At 40.2% G+C, this 19,711-nt stretch overlaps 1 protein-coding gene across 3 annotated transcripts in view; it reads left to right on the top strand.

Annotated features, from left to right (window-relative positions):
- The window catches only part of GABRG3 (gamma-aminobutyric acid type A receptor gamma3 subunit), a 556,557-nt gene that overhangs the window by 292,711 nt on the left and 244,135 nt on the right, over positions 1–19,711 (top strand). Inside the window, exon 1 of one of the 3 annotated variants that reach the window (XM_021940359.2) lies at positions 2,547–5,637. The exons of the other annotated variants lie outside the window; for them this stretch is intronic. Coding sequence (XP_021796051.1) covers positions 5,482–5,637 — 156 coding nt within the window. The 5' untranslated portion in view covers positions 2,547–5,481. Of the gene's footprint in view, positions 1–2,546; positions 5,638–19,711 lie in introns of those variants that run through there. 3 annotated transcript variants of the gene reach the window in all.

The raw sequence follows: 19,711 nt of genomic DNA, 5'->3' as shown, positions 1-19,711 counted from the left end.
CTTCTGGACATCCCATCTTTCAGTACTTTATGTTGAAGATTATCTTCTGCATTGCTTTTTACCTTTGTCAACAAATTGATTTTATGGACTTTGTTCTGTTCCATTGATCAATCTATTTGTCTTTATCACACTGTCTGGATTACTGTAGCTTTCTAATAAACCTTGAAATCAGATTTTGATCCTGCACATTTGTTCTTCTCTTTCAAAGTTACTTTGACTATTTTAGGTGCTTTGCATTCCTACAAAAATTTTAGAAATAGCCTGTCAATTTCTAAAAAATGTCCTGCTGGGATTTTGATTAGGACTGCATCAAATCTGTGATTTGGGAGAATTAGCTCTCAATATTGAGTCTTCTGACATAGAAACACATTTCTCCATTTATTCCAATCTTTTAAAATTTCTCCCAGTAATGCTTTGTGGTTTCAATGTACGTATGTTTTACATCTTCTGCCAGATTTATGCTCATGTATTTTACATTTTTAATGGTATTGTAAATGGTATTTTTTAAAAATTTGAATTTCTAATTGTTTGTTGCTCATATATAGACATTCAGTTTATTTTTGTATATTGATATTGTATCCTGAAACTTTGCTAATACCTTTCTTTATAGTTTGCATGAGTAATTATATCATCTATAAATAACTATGCTTGTACTTCTTCCTGCCCAATCAATATGTCTTCTATTTCTTTATTTTTTCATGTGTTATTACATTGGCTAGAACCTTCAATATAAAAGTCTAACAGATGGAGAGCAGATATCCTTATATTGTTCCTGAATCTTAGGGGGAACACACCTAGTCTTTTACTTTTTACTTTTTTTTTTTTTTTTTTTTTTGAGACAGAGTTTTGTTCTTTTTGCCCAGACTGGGGTGCAATGGCACGATCTTGGCCCACTGCAACCTCCTCCTCCTGGGTTCAAGTGATTCTCTTGCTTCAGCCTCCCAAGCCTGGCTAATTTTTGTATTTTTAGTAGAGACGGGGTTTCACCCTGTTGGCCAGACTGGTCACGGACTGCCAACCTCAGGTGATCTGCTCGCCTCAGCCTCCCAAAGTGTTGGGATTACAGGCGTGAGCCACTGCGCCTGGCCGTCTTTTACCTTTAAGTATCATGTTAGCTCAAGGATTTCTTTTTTCCTTTGAGACTGTGTCTTGCTCTTTTGCCCAGGCTGGAATGCAGTAGTGCAATCATAGTTCACTGCAGTCTCAACCTCCCAGGCTCAAGCAAGCCTCCCACGTCAGCCTCCCAAGCAGCTGAGACTACAGAGGCCACCAAGTCCAGCTAATCTTAAGAATTTTTTGTAAAGAGGGGCTGTCACTATGTTGCCCAGGCTGAGCTCAAGGGACTTCTAGATGCCATTTATCTGATTAAGAAAGTTCTCTTCTTTTTTTTTTTTTGAGACGGAGTCTCGCTCTGTTGCCCAGGCTGGAGTGCAGTGGCCGGATCTCAGCTCACTGCAAGCTCCGCCTCCCGGGTTCACGCCATTCTCCTGCCTCAGCCTCCCGAGTAGCTGGGCCTACAGGAGCCCGCCACCTCGCCTGGCTAGTTTTTTGTATTTTTTTTAGTAGAGACAGGGTTTTACTAGGTTAGCCAGGCTAGTCTCGATCTCCTGACCTCGTGATCCGCCCGTCTTGGCCTCCCAAAGTGCTGGGATTACAGGCTTGAGCCACCGCGCCCGGCCCCCAGAAAGTTCTCTTCTATTTCTAGTTTACTGAGAGTTTTTTTTTTTTAATACAAAAATAGATGAATTTTGACAAATTCTTTTTCTGCATCTCTTGATATGATTATATGCTTTCCTTTTTTAGTTTATTAATATGGTTACTTAAATTATTGCTGTGAATTACATTAATTGATGAGCAGATCCTAGGACAACCTGACATTCCTGCATTAAACCTCACTTGATCATGATGCATCTTCCTTTTTATATATTGTTGGATTCAATATACTATTTTAAAAAATTGCTTCTATCCCTAATGAGGCATATTGCTCTGTAGTTTTCTTTTCTTGCATTGTCTTTTTCTGGTTTTGATATCAGGGTAGTCCTGGCCTCATATAATGAACTGGGATATAGTCCCTCCTTTGCAGTTTTCTGGAAGGTGTCTAGAGAGTAGGTTTTATTTTTTACTGATATGGTTAGTACGTTCACTAGTGAAGTCATCTTGACATGGAATTTTTTATGGGGAGAATTTTTACTGAATTTTCAATTTTAACATAGATACAAAGATACTCAGATTATCTGTTTCTTCAGTGTGATTTGGCCATTTATGTCTTTTAAGGAATATGTCCATTTCACTTCAGATAACAATTTATTGTCATAAAGTTCTTTAAAATATGCTCTTATTCTCCTCTTAATATGAGTAGAATCTATGGTAATGTCACCTCTTCTGGTTTTTGATACAACTAATTTGTCTTCTCTTTTTCCTGATCAGTCTGGATATAGATTTGTCAATTTTATTAATCTCAAATAACCAGCTTTTAGTTCAATTGATTTTCTCAATTTTTCTTTATTTCATTAATTTTTACCCTGATTTTTATATTTCCTTTCTTCTATTTTTCGGAGGCAGATGTGATATCAATTTGCTTTCTTTTTCAAGTTTCTTAAGGTGAAAGCTGGGGTGATTGTTTTGAGATCTGTCTTTAATATTTTCTTTAGTGTAATATATGTTCCACCAGTTCTGGTTTAGATACATTCTGCATATTTTGCTATGTTGTGTTTTTCAAATTCATTTCAAATATTTTATGTCTGTGCAGTTCTGTCTTCTAATACTCTGTCTTGCAAATTCTACCCAATCTGGTCTTCCCAGACTCTCAGCTTCATTTCTTTACCTCAAGGAGTCCTCTTGGCTTCCCCCTGGGTGTTCCTTTCTCACAGTGAGACCCAGAAACTCTTCTAAGCCAGTTAGCTGGGACAATTATAGGGGTTACCTCTTTTGATTTCTCAGGGATCACTGAACCTCATACACTGTTGCCCAGTGTCTGTCCTGCAAAGTTCTTGTTTCGTTTATCTTGTTCGTTTATTGTAGTTATTTCAGGTGGGAGGGTATATCTAATCCTTCTTCCTTCGTCTTGGCCAGAAGCATAAAGCACATCCTTCACTTCTGCCACTGTCTGGTCGGCATGCCTCTCAGCTGGACTACCGCATTGCCTCTCCACTGCCTGCTAACCAATCTGTCATCCTCCTGCCAGGGCAGTTGGCCTCACCCAGAACCCCTTAATGGTATCCATGATTTCACTGTAAGATCTATACAACTTTAATTTATAACCAATACTTTTTAAAAAGTTTCTGTTGGCCTGCTTTATCCTCTACCTCCCTTAGGCCCCTAGGACCTGCCCACCATCACCTGATTTACCAATTCCAGGTGACGTGTTGTTCTTATAACCTGTGCTTTCTGTGTGTGCTGCTCTTTTCCTAGCATGGCCTCTAATTCCAGGTCTCCCAGAAAGTTCCTGTCCTCATTTCAAGCATCAGCCCCAAGTTGTATCCTCCAACCATCACCTCCCCACACTGTGTTCTCGCTCTTGTGTTTCCACTGCATTTTCTACAGATCCCTCTCCCAGCAAGCTTCATGTTTTAAATGCATTTTCATATATCTATGTTACTATAAGACTCTGAAGCCCTTGAAAGCAAGCCACAGCATTTATATTTCATCTTTTGTGTCTCAGGCCCTGCGTAGTCCTGACATTAATACGTGACACGAGTACATTTATGGGCTAAAACGTAAGTCAGCTTGAAATCGGCCTGAGGATCATGTGTCAGAAGACATCACTGGGTCAGCGGGAGTGGTGATGGGCAGCTGAATGATCTTTCATTGTTAATTTTCTCATATATATCCGTATCTGTCTATCTATCTACATGTCTATTACAAATGTATATGCTTATATTAAGTTTTAAGAATCTTGGAAAGTATATTACTAATATAAACTAATATTAATTATAATATTCACTCATATTAGCTATGTTATTGAAACATTGAAATTTGAATACTTCTGTTATGTCCTCTTATAGAGAAGTGATTCCCTTTCTACCCGAAATTCAAAGAAATTCATGTCCATTGCAAAAGGGAAGTCAGGAATAGATAATGAGTGTTCTAGATAGAATCCAAAATAGCAGGGTGTAGCGTCGTATAAAAATAGTGACAATAATAATACAACTCTTAGAAAAATGAATGAAGTTTTTCTCCGTTAATATGATAAATGATCTGTGTTTGGGCTTAAGATCTAGCAGTGTCTCTGTTGCAGGAGAGAAAGCCATGAAGAGGAGGTGTGTAGATGTCTGGTAACTGATTTTTGTGTGTGCCTTATGTCTTTAAAATACAAATGTTAGTGTTGGTGTGGAGCTTGACCATGCCAGTTTGTTTAGTAGAGTCTCTCAACAGCTGGTTGTGTGGCCCTGTTTGTTCAACTCAGCCAGACAGATGGAGAGGAAAAGTTCTATTGAAAGATGGCAAGTGAAATAAGCCCTGCATAGAAATGTTAATACTGCCTGATGTCACTCATATGTGGAGTTGATTTCACAGAAGTTAAGAGAAGAATTGTGGTTATCAGGGGCTAGGGAGTGCAGGGAGAAATGGGATAGGTTGTTCCATAGGTACAAAGTTACAGTTAGATGGAATGAGTTCTGGTGTTCTGTGACCCAGTGGTGTGACTACGGCAAATACCAATGGAGTGCATATTTCAAGAGCGTTAGAGATGTAACTCTAAGAGTTATCACCAAAAAGAAATGGCTAAAGTGATAGATATGGTTACGATCCTGATTTGATCAATATACAGCTTATATATGCACTGAAAGATCACCCTTACCTCATAAATGTTTAACATTATTTTGTGTCAATTATAAATTAAAACGTAATTTTTTAAAAGGCGATGCACAATGATTCACTATCCGAGACCAAACATTATAAGGGGAATGGATTAACTCAGGCCATTCTTTGGGGGGATGGGTGGCCAGGAAGAAACAGTAGAGGAAATTCAAGGGATGAATTCAAGGTCCTGGGTGGTGAGGATTGTTATTGGTTGTGATTTTACAATAACTTTAAGGACTGAAGTGATACGGAAGCCTGAGCAGAGAGGTGAAGCGCTCACCCTGCAGGAGTTTAGCTCTCTGTCCCTCTGTCCTTCCAAGCCGGGAGGTCCTGCAGACAACAAGGACAAGGCAGGACAAGGGAGAAAGGCTCTTCCCCAGAGCCTACCCGAGAGGACAAGGGAGAAAGGCTCTTCCACAGTGAGGGCTCCCTCCATTTGCCCTGCGCACCGAAACGGCTTGTCTGGACATCCTGACCCATCCTCCAGCCCTGTGGACAGGCCTTTGAGGTGGGTGTGGTTCTTCCACCAGCACTGCCTTCGAGGGTGCCTCTCGCTGCTGTCCGCACTCCGGCCTCCGTGTGCTCACTGCTTTCCACGGGTCTAATCAGGGAGCTGCGCAATCTGGTATGCCAGGTGCTGCAGATGAATGAGGCCTAGACCACACCCTCGGAGCTCAGGCCATGCCCTCAGAGCAACAGACCACGCCCTGGAGCCCCAGGCCACGCCTTCTAGGAGACTTCCCCAGAAGCTGGGGTGAGGGGCGCAGAAGAGGAAGGCTGCTGGGTATGCAACCTAGAGTCAGTCAGTCACAAACATGGCAGGAAAATAAGCTATCTGTAAGTACCTACTCTTACAGCCTCCCCTGGGAACCATGTGGGAGCGGGTGTGCAGTGCCTGGCACGGCGCCCGAGGGACCACCTGCACTAAAAGCCAATGCACCTTAGATCAAGAGAGAGGAGAGCGGACAGGGATGCATGGGCAGGTGCCGGGGAGGTCTGGAGGAAGCTTTGCTGTTGAAACCTGTGTTTGCCATCATATTAACTACTGTTGAGGTTTGCATCTAACTTAAACCGGGTGGCTTAATTGCATAAGGACGCCCTGGGAGCTTGTGCATTCTGGGGCCCTGGTGGTTCTGGTTAGCCAGTTTCCCCAGAGGTGACTCTTCACCTTCCCTCTGACTCTCCTTGAGGGGAGTCTCAGGCCCCGCTTGGTGCACAGGCAGTTTGTTCAGTGGTACTCTTACAAGAGGGAAGTGGGGAGCCGCTGCTGGCACGGGCCAGATACAGTCAGGTGTCAGACGCCCTGGGCAGGGTTTCCATCCAGGCTGTCCTCAGAGACTGGTGGATTTTTTTCCCTTTTTCTTATACTGTATTCATTCCCCATGGGTTGCCAGGTGTTTCCTTCACAAAAGGAGTTCTAGCTATTCTCACGAGGGTGAGCTTTATTTTAAGGTTCATGGAAGTTGCATCTGTGCTGAGGTGGCCTTGTCTCTTGGGCACCCAGAGTGTTTAGTTTCCACTGTCACAAAGACTCAGTCATCACTGGACCAGGGTTGGAACCCCCAGGCCGGCTGTGTCATATTGCTAAGTGACACACAGTGAGCTCTGTGAGATACCTGAGCGAGCTTTATGCTGTCACTGATCTTAGAGCCATGGTATGTCTGAAACAATATAGTACAGTGGTGTCTTCAAAGACCTCTGCAGAGAGCTGTCTGTGACTCCACCTACTCTAAGCTGCTCCAAAGAGTGTTTTTGTATTTTTTTGAAAGTCTGGCTGCTAAGTCAGGGCTGAATCATCCACCCCAAGACAAGAGTTGGAGACTAATTAGAGCAGCTACAGCCCACGGCGCACCGTCCCGGCCACCTCTGAAGGGAGCAGAACACGGGTGGGGTCTGCTTTGGTCTCGTTCCGAAAGACGAGTGCTTCCAAAGACATTGCTTGTTTTCTTTATTTTATTTTCCTTCAAGAAAGTAACAGAAAACAACCCTGGCTGCTCAGAGATTCAAAATGAATCAGGACAAGCAGACATTATGAGCTTTAATAATGAGCTGATAGTAACGTGTTTGCACGAAAATATTTTACCATTGAAACATACACCCTACAACAGGCACTGAAAGATTCTGTCGTATAAAGAGTCATCAATATTTGGTCTGTTGCTGCCACTCATACCTGCACTTGTGCAAAAGTAACCATTGACTACACATGAACAAATGAGTGTGGCTGTGTTCCAGTAAAACTTCATCTACCCAAATAGGTGGTGAGCTAGATTTGGCCATAGTTTGTTGACTCTTATTCTACAATGATTAAAAAAAAAAAATACAAGGAGTAAAAATGACAGAGAAATGTGTCCTCTAAGCCCAAAGTAGAATTGTCTTGGGATTCTATTCGACACATGAAAGATGCTACATTTTTTGGAGTAACTGTATACAGTTTATTTCAGTCATGTGTCTAATACATTTTCTTTTGGATTATAAATTTTGTCAGTCAGGTTCAGCCTACAGCAAAGAAACTGAACAGTCAAGGGCTTGAAAAACATAGAAGTTTGTTTTTATTATTTCATGTAATGGCCCTGCTTTGAGCCATCAGGTCAGGGGAGTGACTCTGCTCTTGTAACTCAGAAATCCAGGTTTCTAACATGTTTTGATCCATCACTACCAAGACGTTTTCATGTTCTGCATGGTTGAAACTAGGTCGAGTCTGTGTTCAGGTGGTAGCGAGAACAAAGGGAGCATAGAAGAGGAAGCTGATGGCTCAAGACACAGAAGTTGTATGAGCTGTTCCCAGTCCACTGGCAAGAAATGGTTAGTCCTATGCTGTGTTGCGTGGGAGATAAGGAAGTACAGTCACCTGAACATAAGACAGATAACAGGATTATCTGCCTAGTCAACTGCTGTATCTCAGTGCCTGGGGCAGGGCCTGGTTCATAGTATCCGTGTAATACACATTTGTATGAATGAAACATTTTGCCCGGTATAATCCTAATCACATTTCCCAGACTTTCTTATCTGGTATATTTGTTATCTATTGTTGCATAATACATTGCACCCAAACTTAGCTTAAAACAACAAACAGGATCTTGCAATGTCTGGGGGTCAGGAATTCATGAGTAGCCTAGCAAGGTGGTTCTAGCTCATGGATTCTGAAGAGGTTACAGTCAAGCTGCCTTCTCAAGGTTCAACTGAAGGAGGATCTCCTCCCAAACTTGCCCACAGGGTGGTTGGTGTGAGACCTCAGCTCCTTACTGAGTGGATCCTTCCACAGGCTGCCTGAGCTTCCTCACAACATGGCGGTCATGATGCTCTGGAGAAAGAGACATAAGCATTCCAGGAGGACACAGCCTTCACTTATGTGTTGTATAGGACCACAGACAGAGTAGTGACTGGAAGTGACAATCCACGTGCCGTTCCACGGTCTGACTGCTTGTCCTGCTGCTGAGCTACCGAAAGACTGTGGTACTTGCTTTTTTTGTCTCAAGTTTGTTTAGTGTTCCTATAACGTGACACCTGAGGCTGGGTAATTTATAAAGAAAGGAGGCTTGTTGAGCTTCCGCAGGCTGAGAAGTTCAAGGGTATGGTCCTGGCTTCTGGCAGGAGCTTTTGTGGCTTGTCATAACATGGCAGGGAAGGTCAAAGGGGAAGTGGACAGGTACAAAGAGGCACCAAATCCAAGGGCTGTCTTGCTTTACAACAACCTACTCTTTCAAGAACCAGTCCAGCCTCACCACAGTAAGAACTCACTCACACCATGAGAACTGACTGAGCCCAATGGCCCAAACACCTCCTGTGGGCCCCACCTCTCCACACCGCCACATTGGGGATCGAATTTCAACATGAGTTTTGGTGGGGACCAACAAACCGTTTCCAAGCCATAGCAGCCCCCGAGACTCACCTGCTCCTCCATGGAGAACTTCTGCCCTCGTCTGATTTACCGTCCTTCCTACTTACGTAACACAGATGTTATACATGCACAGTGCTTTGCTTGCTTTTAGTGCCCAAACAATTACTATATCATCCTATCTAAAATGACACTGCAATGAGTCATGGCAAGTAATAGCATTTTCATTAAAATAATAAATTCGTCTTAAGGCACCACCTTACGAGAGATTTTTTAAAATTTAAATATTGTACCTTTTCCACCAGTTCTTAAGTTAGTAAAGTGATTTTGGTAGACATAAAGACCAACGCCGTAGAAATGCCGAGAGTTTCCAAACTGAAGTCTAGTAAGGGCAAGAGGATAGAATTAGAGCTGCAATAACCTGAACCTCGAGCCACAGTGTGCTGCCCGAGCATGGTGAATTTGCTTAACCGTGACCTCCAGGATTTAAGCAACAATAAAACATAAGGATTTTATTCATAATGAGGGCATTAATGAACGCAGCCATGCATGTGACAGTCTCAAATGTTAAGTAGATTTGCAGTCTGTGCATTCTAAAAGTCCCCAGGTTGTCAAGTAACCTTGAGCTTTTGGTGAATACCTAAGTATTATTGTTCAAAATCTCTTGGTTCTTTCTACATCTACCTGCTGTCCCTTTGAGTTATATATTTAGTTTCACCCCCTTCTTGGGGGTAAGACCAGCTTTCATGTAGCAAATACTTTAAATATTGTAAAATAACAAGATTTTTAGTATCTTAAATATTTTGTTGAGATAGAGCTTTTAAACTGGTCCTACTGAGTCAGGACCTATGGGAATTGAATGGAGAAAATGGTGTTTTATGAGCAATGTCCAGGAAAGTTCATCCCCCTCTTGGGATGCTTGTCTCAGACTGCATCAGCCAGATCAGCCAGGTCAGTTCCCCCAAAGACTGGGCTGAATTTCTGATGGTTCCCCATGCTCATCACTCCTCCCCTGTCTGTCTTGGCATAGGAGAAAATGTGTCTTCTTATTCAGAACAGACAAATTATCAGTTGTCCTCAGCGTGTGGCCAGGTTTAGCATTCCTTTTCCTACGACAAAAGGAAAAACCCTAATCATTTACATTAAAGTCACCAAGAGAAATATAAACATTAGCCCCTGATTTCTGTGACTGTAGGTCCAATGGGGAGGCTTGTGGCATTATTTAATAGTGAGAGCAAATGACAGTGAGCACAAGGAGGTGGGAGAAAGTGGGGGGCTCTGAGACTGGAGTGGCAGAGAGATCCTGTTGGGCAATATTGACCTTCTACAGGTTTCTGTTCACTGCACATCAGTCTCTGCATCTGCAAAAGATACGCATGATCCTGCAGGACCACAGGACTTGTGGGAACAAATAAGACCCCCCAAATGAGAACAAGCAGAGGCTGTTCATTCAGAGTTGCTTTAGTGAGGGAGATCAGCCACCATTACTTGCATTTGGCAGAGACTTAAGAGCAGGTGGGGTGGGAAGCCTCTGTGGTAGAAGAAGGGAAGGCTTTGGGTGGGCCCTGGTCGGAGGCTGTTGGCATGAGGAAGCTGGCACAGGCTAACAAAAAGCCAGGCATTCTTTGTGATGGGCTTGGGGAATATTTGTGGCTTTTTCGGGTTGGTTCTGAGTCGGAAGTGACAGCACACATTAGGGAAGCTTCAGTTATTGACAGGTCCCCAGTCTGCTGTGTCAGTGGTGCAGAAGTGGTGGTTTCGTTTCCCAGGCTGTTTGCTGCAGAGGTGGTGACTCAGAGTTCTGTGGTCATCTGTGGTCTGGGCATTGTCCATTGTCTGTTCTTTCAGACTAGAGTATTTCATGGATTAAATGAGATGCTGCCAAGCACCCAGCACATCACTTCGTGCACAGTCAAGCTTCGGTGGGCTGTATAATAATTTTAAATTATTAAGAAATAAATAAGGCTGGGCCGAGTTACTAAGAGAGTTGGGAATGGGAATGATGAGCATTTTTTTAAAGGAATTTTGTTTTGTAGTTCGTTAATCATAAGGGAACGAGAGTGGCATGGTGCAGATCTGTGTTGCCTTCTTGCTCTTAGCATCTCAAAACAGGAAATGCCTGGTCCACACAATGCATTAAAGAGTAAGGAAAACATCTGGACAAAGCAAAGCTGAAGCAGGCTCTGAATTTGGTTTGTGAGACACGTATTTTATGTAGCTTGTGTAGATGTCATTCCCTGCCATTGGGATCACATGTTTTATGAAGTACAAATACTTCTATACCACTTTTCCCCAGCTAAAATAGAAACGGGAGTTTGATTGGCTGTCTGGGAGAAGTTTGTGGTTTGTTTAGATGAATGTAAAGGAAGAAAAAAATCAGAACTTGGTAACTAAGACTAATAAGATGCTCAAGAAGGGAAAGCCAGAGTGAGATAGAGGCCTGCAGCCAGGGGCTGACATCCTTGCCTGTGGCAAGGAAGAAGGAGAGAATCTGTTGGGAAGGTTGGCGATGAGGGCAGGTCCATGTTCAGACTGGCAACAGAGAGACGTCCTGCAAACAACTTCATTTTATTTTCTTGATGAAATCCAAAAAGGCGGTTCTTTGAGAAAGAGGCAAAGAAAACAAACACTACAGAAGAGGATTTCTGTGAGCGGTCATGCAAAAGTGTGACAGATGGTCGCCTGCTGTTTTCCAGCCTTCTCTGCCTTATCCACTTTGTTCATTGTTTCCCTGCTCCCTAATAACTATGTAATATTGCAGGGTGTAGACATTTGAGTACAAGCTAGTTTATATTGCTTAATTATGAAGACAGAGCTTGTAATTAGTTACCTTAAATTCCTTGATGACTTCTGAGAATCAATGATGCCTAACTGGAGGAGATTGATAGCCTTAATTAGTGGAATCAGTATAAAAATATTCCCAGACGTTCATTATTCCAGGACATAAAACTCGTAATTATATAATGAGCTATTGATAACCTCTCATTGGTGACTGCAGTGGATTCAGCCTTTTTCTGTACTTTTTCTCCTTATTCTCTGCTTCACAACAGTACCTATAAAGATTACAAAAGACTTTGACCTTAATTCTAACTTCTATAATTCTGAATAACTGCAATTATGTCTGCTACTGTTCAACAATAAAAAGGAAGAAATTTAGAGGCCAGTAAACCATTATCTTTAATTTAACTTTAAATTTTTATATTATTATAGTTTAAGAGGAATTTGCGAAAATAGTATTGAAAGGTCTGGGTCTGATTTACCCTACTTTCCTCAGGGACCGCATCTATCATAACTATAGTAACAGTATCCAAACCAGAACACTGGCACTGGCGCAGTTCACAAACGTCATTCAGATCTCACCAGCTTTTCACACAGTCATCTGTGTGTGTCTGTATGTAGTTCGGTGCAGTTTTATTATATGTGTAGGTGCCTGTAATCACCACTGCAGGGAAGACACAGAACGGTCCCATCACCGCGAGGATCTCAAGAGGAGTATCTTCTTGGCTGTCCCTTTACAGCCACACCCGTGCCACCTCCCATCCGTCATCGCAGACACCACTAATGTGTGTTCCAAGAGTGGGTTTTGAATCGCATGGTAGAGTAGGCATTGCTCTGAGATTGCCTTTCCTCACTCAGCATAATTCTCTTGACATCCCTCCAACTTATGTGGATCAATAGTTTGTTCCTTTTTAATCCCGAAGAGTATTGCCTGGTATGGATGCCCCACAGTTGTTTAACCACTCACCCCTTTAAGGCCATTGGTGTTATTTTGGATATTATGATTATGAGAAAGCTGCTGTGTATAGGTTTTTGTGTGGGCATACATTTTCGTTTCTCTGAGATAAAAGCCAAGAGTGTAATTTCTGTGTAATACGGTAAGCGCGTGTTGAGTTTTGTGTGTTTGCTTTTGTTTTGTTCTGTTTTGTTTTTTTGCAGTAACCACCAAGCTGTTTCCCAGAGTGGCTGGATCATGTTACATTCCCAGTAGCAATGCAGGAGAAATCTGAGTTCTGTGCCTCTTCTCCACCATGTGCTGTTACTTTCTGTTTCCTTTCTAGGTTTATGGCTTTAATTTGCCTTTCCCTAAGGTTAATGAAGTTATATGCTTATTTGCCATCAGTATCTCCTCTTTTGTGAAATGTCTGTTAGTTTCTTCTGCCCATTTTCTAAGTGAATTATTTGTTTTTGTACAGTTGGGTTTTGAGAGCTCCTTATGTATTCTATATGTGGTCTTTGTCAACTATTTTCTCCTAATTTGTGGACTGTCTTTTATTCCTCTTAACAGGGTTTTGGAGAGCAAAGATTTTAAATTTCGAAGTCCTGATTTATTGATTTTCTTTCTTTTATGCCTTGTGTTTTGGATTTCATGTAGAATAGCTCTTCACCTTGCTGAATGTCTTGAAGATTTTCTCTCAGGTTTTCTTCTCAAAGTTTTGTTTTTACATTTTGCTTTTAAGTCCATTAAAGAGATCAATTTTGAATTAATTTTTGTATTAAGTATGAGACTTAGCTTTAGGTTCATTTTTTTTCCCTGTGGATATCTAGGTACTCCAGCACCATAAATTGAAAAGATTCTCTTTCTTCAAACAAATTGCTTTTGCACTTTGGTTAAAAGTCAGGTGGTTATCCTTTCATGGATTTATTTCTGGGTTCTCTATTCTGTTTCATTGATCAATGTTTCTTTTCTTCTGCAGTGCCACACTGTCTTGATTACTGTAGTTGTATGTATAAGTCTTACAGTCAGGTAGAGTAATAAACTCCCACTTACTCTTCTCTTAAAATAATTTTTTAGCTAGTCTGATTTCTTTGCCTTTCCATGTAAATTTAGAATAAATTTTTTTAGCTATGGGATTTGGGTAGATATTATATTAAACTAACAGGTTAGGGTTATGAATAGAGCAATGACATCTGAAATATTGAATCTTTCAGTCCATTAAAAAAAGATGTCTTTCTGTTTATTTATATCTTTGATTTTTAAAATTCATGTTTTATAGTTTCAGCATATAGATCCTATGTAGATTTTGTCATTTTTAAAGCTATATATTTCATATTTTACAGTGATCAGAAACTGTAACAGGTTTGTTATTTATATTGCATTCCTGAAATGAAATTCCTTTGGTAGAACTAGTGATTTTTTTAATTAGTTCATTTTTCACCTACTGATTTTTTCTTTCTAATTTCATTGATTTCTGCTATGATTTTTATATTTTCTTTGGAAAAATTTTGCTGTTCTTTTTTCTTAAGGTGGGAGCTTAGATTATTGATATGAGAAGTTTTTCTTTCTTCTTTTAAAATATGTTTTTATTTTTAAATAAAATGAATATGAAAGTTTAAAATGTTTTAGAAACAATTTTAAAATTTAAGCCTGTAGCACCTGGTGTTCCCAGGAGTCTCCTATTCAAGGGCGGACTAGGCCAGGCCCTGCTTAGCTTCTGAGATCAGACTAGATTTGGAATGTTCAGGGTGGTATGGCCATAGAATCTTGTTTTTTAATGTGAACATTTTGTGCCACATTGTTCCCTCTCGGCACTATGTTAGCTGCATCTCACACATTTTAATATGTTTTATATGTTTTATATTTATTTTATATTTATTTTCATTCAGTTGAATGCATTTTATTTTCTTTTGACTTCTACTTTGACCCCTAAGTTATTTAGAAGTATGTTTTATAATTTCCAAATGTTAGGAAACTTTCTTGTAATCTTTCTATAATTACATTTCAGTTTGAATCTGTTATGATCAGAAAACAAACTCTGTATGGTTTCAATTCTTTTAAATTTGTTGAGGTTTGTTTTATTGTTTAGGGTATGGTTTATGTGGGTAAATGTTTGATGGCTACATGAAAAGAATGTCTTTTGTTGGTGATGGTAAATTCTACAATGCCAGTTTAAACCTGTTCATTAATCCTTTTATATTCTCACTCATTTTTTGACTAATTGTTCTGTCAAAGTTGGGAGAGGGGTGTTAAAACCTCCAACTGTAACAGTGGATGAGTCTATTTCTCTTTTCAGTTTTATCAGTTTTATTTCATATATTTGAATCTATGCTGTTTATGTATATACCTTAAGATTGCTGTGTCTTCTGGATAGTTTGACTATTTTATCCTTAGGTAATGTTCCTCTCTGACCTTGGTAATTCTCTTTGCTTTGAAATCTACTTTATCTTATGCTTTTCTTTTGATTAATGCTTGCATGATACATCCTTATCATCCTTTTACTTTCACCCTACTCTATATTATTATATTTCATGGAATTTCTTGTAGACAACATGTTTTTAAATGCATTCTACCAATATCTCTGATTTGTTGTATTCAGATCATTGTATTTAATGTAGCTATATATGTGTCAAGCCTTCCCTCTCCTATTTTATCACTTGTTTCTTTGTTTTCCCCCCTTTGCCCCTTTTCCCAGATTAAAAATAAATAGACTTCATCTTTTCATGACAATTTTAGATATATAGAAAAATTGAAAGGATAGCATCCCTCTGTTTTTTTATTTCTGTTTTATTTTCCTGACTTCTGTGGTTGTTTAATTTTTTTTTTTTTTTTTTTTTTACAGTTACACTTTGATTTACCTCTAGTTTTTAGGGAGTATATCTTTTTGTATAGTTTTTAAAATGGTTTCTCTGGGTGATACATGATACATATACAACTTTTCAAAATCTGTTGGTACTTTGTATTTTTCAGACACTCTACTTTTCCTACTTTGATTTAAATATAGAAATATTACTTTAATTAGGATAAATTTGAATTTATTCTTTTCTTTTATAATATGTTTGTCTTAAATATATCCTCTACATGCGTGGGATAATACAGCAGACAATATTATAATTTTTAATAATCAAATATAATTTTTAAAAAACTGAAGAGGAAATAATAATCTATTCTATTTACCCATATTTTTACTCTTTCTACTGTTGCTTAATTTTCATGTTCTAAATTTTTTACTTTTATCATTCCCTTTCTGTTTGATAAATTTTATTAAGCTGGTGAACAATTTTCTCACTATTCCTTCATTTGCAAATGTTTTCTTTTGACCTTCATTCCTAAAGACGTTACTTGCTGTGCACACAATTCTGGGTATGGGCATTTATTTTCTGTCAGCATTGGAAATGCTGTACCTTTTCTTTCTGGCCTTAGTGTTTCTGATGAGAAACCTGTTATCAGCCAAATCATTGCTCCCCATGAGTGTCTGTTTCTCTTCAGCTGCTTTCAATATTCTCCCTTGGTTTTGGTTTTCAGAAGCTTGATTTTAATGCGTCTTGGTATGGATTACTTTGGGTTTAGCCTGTTTGGGGTTTGCTCAGCTTCTTTAACTGTAGGTTAATGTCTGTTGCCTAAATTCGGAAGTTTAATTGAGTAACTTTCTGTTTTGTTTTCTTTCTTCTCTCCTTTCTTGACTCTTAATGATGTCAATGTCGTATCTTTTGTCACAGAGGCCACAAGTCCCCAAGGCTCTGCTCTTCTTATTTCCTCAGTGTCTTTCCTCTGTTGTCAACATTGGGTAATTTCTCTCGTTCTAGCTTCAGTTTACTGATTACTTCCTCTCTCGGACCCATTTTTCTATGAAGCCCATTTAGTAAGGTTTTAAAATAATAGTTACTGTCTTTTTCAGTTCTGACATTTCCGTGTGGTTCTACTTTGTGTCATAGGTTTCTTTGTGTGTGTGATTTTTCATTGTTTTGTTTGTGTCCATCGAGTTCTTAATTGCTCACTGGAGCCATTAAATATTCCCTCTACATACATGCTTTAAAATTCTTGTCGGATCATTCTAATGTCTTGTCATCTGGTTGTTGGCTTCTGTGGATTATCTTTTTCCCTCCAAGTTGAGACAGCATGAGACAGCACGCTACCTGGTTTGGTAGCATGAGTGATTTTCAGTTTTATCCTGAGTACTGTGTGATGACACTGGATCTTCTACTTCATCAGTCCTCCGTTAAAGCCATGCCGGGTGGACACCCCCAGTCTCACTGGCCCCAGATGGGGAAGGGCGTTCCTACCAGAAGGTGGTGGAGGTGGTCCAGGCTACCCTTGACTCCTTCTGGCACCTGAGAAAGTCCTGCTATTCTCAGGTATATAGATGATATATCTTAAGCATATAGATGACACTCCACTGCAAGGGAGCGGGGTGCTTTGTTGTGCTGAGTTACAGTGGAAATTCAGGCTGCCCACTCACCCCCCACCCACGTCATCCTCTTGCGGAGGTGGAGGGCTTCTTCTACTGCGGGATGGAGCTCCAAGTCCAAGATTCCCACTTGGTCTCTGCCAGCACCATGAAGGGGTTGGGGCACTTTGTCACTGCCAAGCATTTGTTGATGGTGTTGGGGTGGGGCATGAGTTTTCTTCTGGTGTTTTGATGGAGTAGGATGTCTATTATCAAAAGTTGTCTATCTTGACTGGGTGCAGTGGCTCACACCTGTAATCCCAGCACTTTGAGAGGCCGAGGCAGGTGGATTACCTGAGGTCAGGAGTTCGAGACCAGCCTGGCCAACATGGCAAAACTCCATCTCTACTATAAATACAAAAATAAGCCGGGTTTGGTGGTGCGTGCCTGTAATCCCAGCTATTTGGGAGGCTGAGGCAGGAGAATCAGATCCTTAGCCCATCTGCCTTCTTCTTACCTTTCGGAGTCATCTTTCACAAATCACGAGTGTAATATCCAGCATTTTAGCTGTACTTGATAGGAGATATAAAAATAGATGAGTCTATTTTGTCTTCTCTAGAATTGAAAGTTCTCCATCTCTTTTCTAAGAGAGGAAAACTCAGACTTGGAAGTAGAGACTTAGACTTTCTTCTTTGCCCAAAGAAGTCACCACATCTGGGGTCCAAGGGGGAGGCAGAGTACAGGCTCTGTAACCAAGGACCGGGAGAGAGGAAAACTCAGAGATGTAGAATTAGAAGTAGAGACTTAAATTATACTTCGACTCAGAATCAAAAGTTTGTGGTCTCATAAAATAAATGGCAAACTAAGCAGTACAGGTATTCTCTTCCTTTCTATTAACAACTGGGGCTTATTATAAAAGGTAAGTTACTTTATTTGATGTTATGAATCACAGAAAAAATATTTAGAAGAAAATTTAGGATGTGCTTCATTGGGAATTAAACTTGTTTGCAAAAGTCTAAGACTTAATTTTAAAAATTCCCCAAATATTTGCCAAGTGACCCTTGATATCAGTGGCATGAAAAAATAGAATTGTAGTCAAATTTGCTTGCCTACAGGATTTGTTGGATAAGAAAAATAAAAGTATCATCTATACACTTAAGAATACCAGGATATTCTCTGTGTGTACCCTACCTCTCTCTCTCTCTCTCTCTCTCTCTCTCTCTCTCTCTCTCTCTCTCGATCACACACACACACACACACACACACACACACACACCCCATAGAACCAGAGGAAATGGCATCTTCACCCCTTTTTTATTGTTGAGAGAGCCTGGAAACTAGCAAGAATTCAAGACCAAGAGAAAGCTGTGCGCACTTGGAAAAGTCCTCAGAGTCCAGATAAGCAAGGTTTGACTGGAGTTTCCATGGAGACAGAGTATAAATTATTATTGGCCTAGAGACCAGATAATTTTACCAGCAATCTACAGACAGGACTGTAGCTTCTTTCCTCAACTTTGCTACAGGCCATAATGATGAAAGCAAAAACGCTTGTATCTGTGTTTCTAACAGCTTTGAGGAGAGAGGCTGCTCAAGAGAGAAATCAACCTATGGAAATTATATATGTATTTTCTTTCCTCTTTCGGAGGTAAGAAAGAGGAAAGAAACTTGTTGAAAGCAGAGATTAGATCTAGCTAGAGTTGAATCCCAGGCTTTTGGTCTAATGCCTGTATTATTTCTTTAAATTTGTTCTGGTGGTTTCTTTTACTTTGGGTATAATAAAGAGTGTTTCCACTGAAGCCTAAGAACTATGGTTTGTAGTTACCTTGGAGATTTCGTGATGGGTGAATGTCAGAGCAGAACAACCTGCTCCTTCCTACCAGCTCAGCTGATGTAGATTCCAGAATTTTAGACTGAAGTTTTTCTGTAATATGTTTTGTATAATGTGGTAGCTGCAGTTTGCATCTTCCCTAGATAAATTTGCTGAGCTTTCAGGGGTGTGTGTGTGTGTGTGTGTGTTTTTTCTTCTTTGTCCAAAAATGTCACCTTATCTGTAATCTTGGGTCCAAGGGGGAGGTAGAGGACCAGCTCTCTGCCCAAGGACCGAGAGAGAGGAAAAGTCGTTTAACTCCCTTGAACCTCATTGTTCCACCAGAAAAATGGAATTACGATGTCCTGACAAACATTTTGTCAGAATTTAGTGAACATTTTTGAAGTATCTGAAATTGTATATCATGCTTGAATTATCATAGACATTCAGTAGAAGTTATAACAAATAGAAAAATAAATGTAGTTATTATTAAGTGGGTAATATAAAACATCAAGTGACGTAGAAGGGATGTCAAGTCTGTTAACGTAAGCTGTTAATATTAGGACGACAGCGGCACTAACATTAGACAGTGAGCTATTCCAGCTTTTTTCATGGTCCTGCTTCTGACTACAGAATCTTTGTCTTCTTGGGTAAAATTAAGGCCTGTGGTGGGGAAATGGATCCCATTGTCTCTGACATCCACAAGGCAGACTGGCCCACACTGTGCGGGAAGGGAACCGTGTCAGCAAATGCTCACCTCACTTCTGCTCAGGTAGCAGTTCCTTCCTCTCTGTTGCGCATTTGGTGTGTGATGACGGATGAGAGTGCATCTCACTCACCTCTGTATCAATGACACGGCGTTTGGCCCATCGTAGGATCTTCTTAAATATTTGATGAATTAATTAGGTTGGGATCTTACTTAGAAAGAATGAATTAAAAAATAAGTAGTCATAGGGATCGATCACAAAACATGAAATTAATCTTATACTTTACATACCAGGCAAAAGTGCAAAGGAAATGAGCTGTGCATTCAACTTTCATTCACTCATCAGGCATTTTCTGAATTCTTCCATGGAAATGAACTGGTAAGTACGGATATGTACTGACATGTATGGAGCATCAACCCTTTACATGTAGGGCACTGTTTGACTTGCTGTAGGATTTACG

Source organism: Papio anubis, chromosome 7 (assembly GCF_008728515.1).
Source record: "Papio anubis isolate 15944 chromosome 7, Panubis1.0, whole genome shotgun sequence".
Classification (NCBI taxonomy): Eukaryota; Metazoa; Chordata; class Mammalia; order Primates; family Cercopithecidae; genus Papio; species Papio anubis.
Note: the sequence above shows the minus strand (reverse complement) of the source record. Positions and strands in the feature narration are given on the sequence as shown.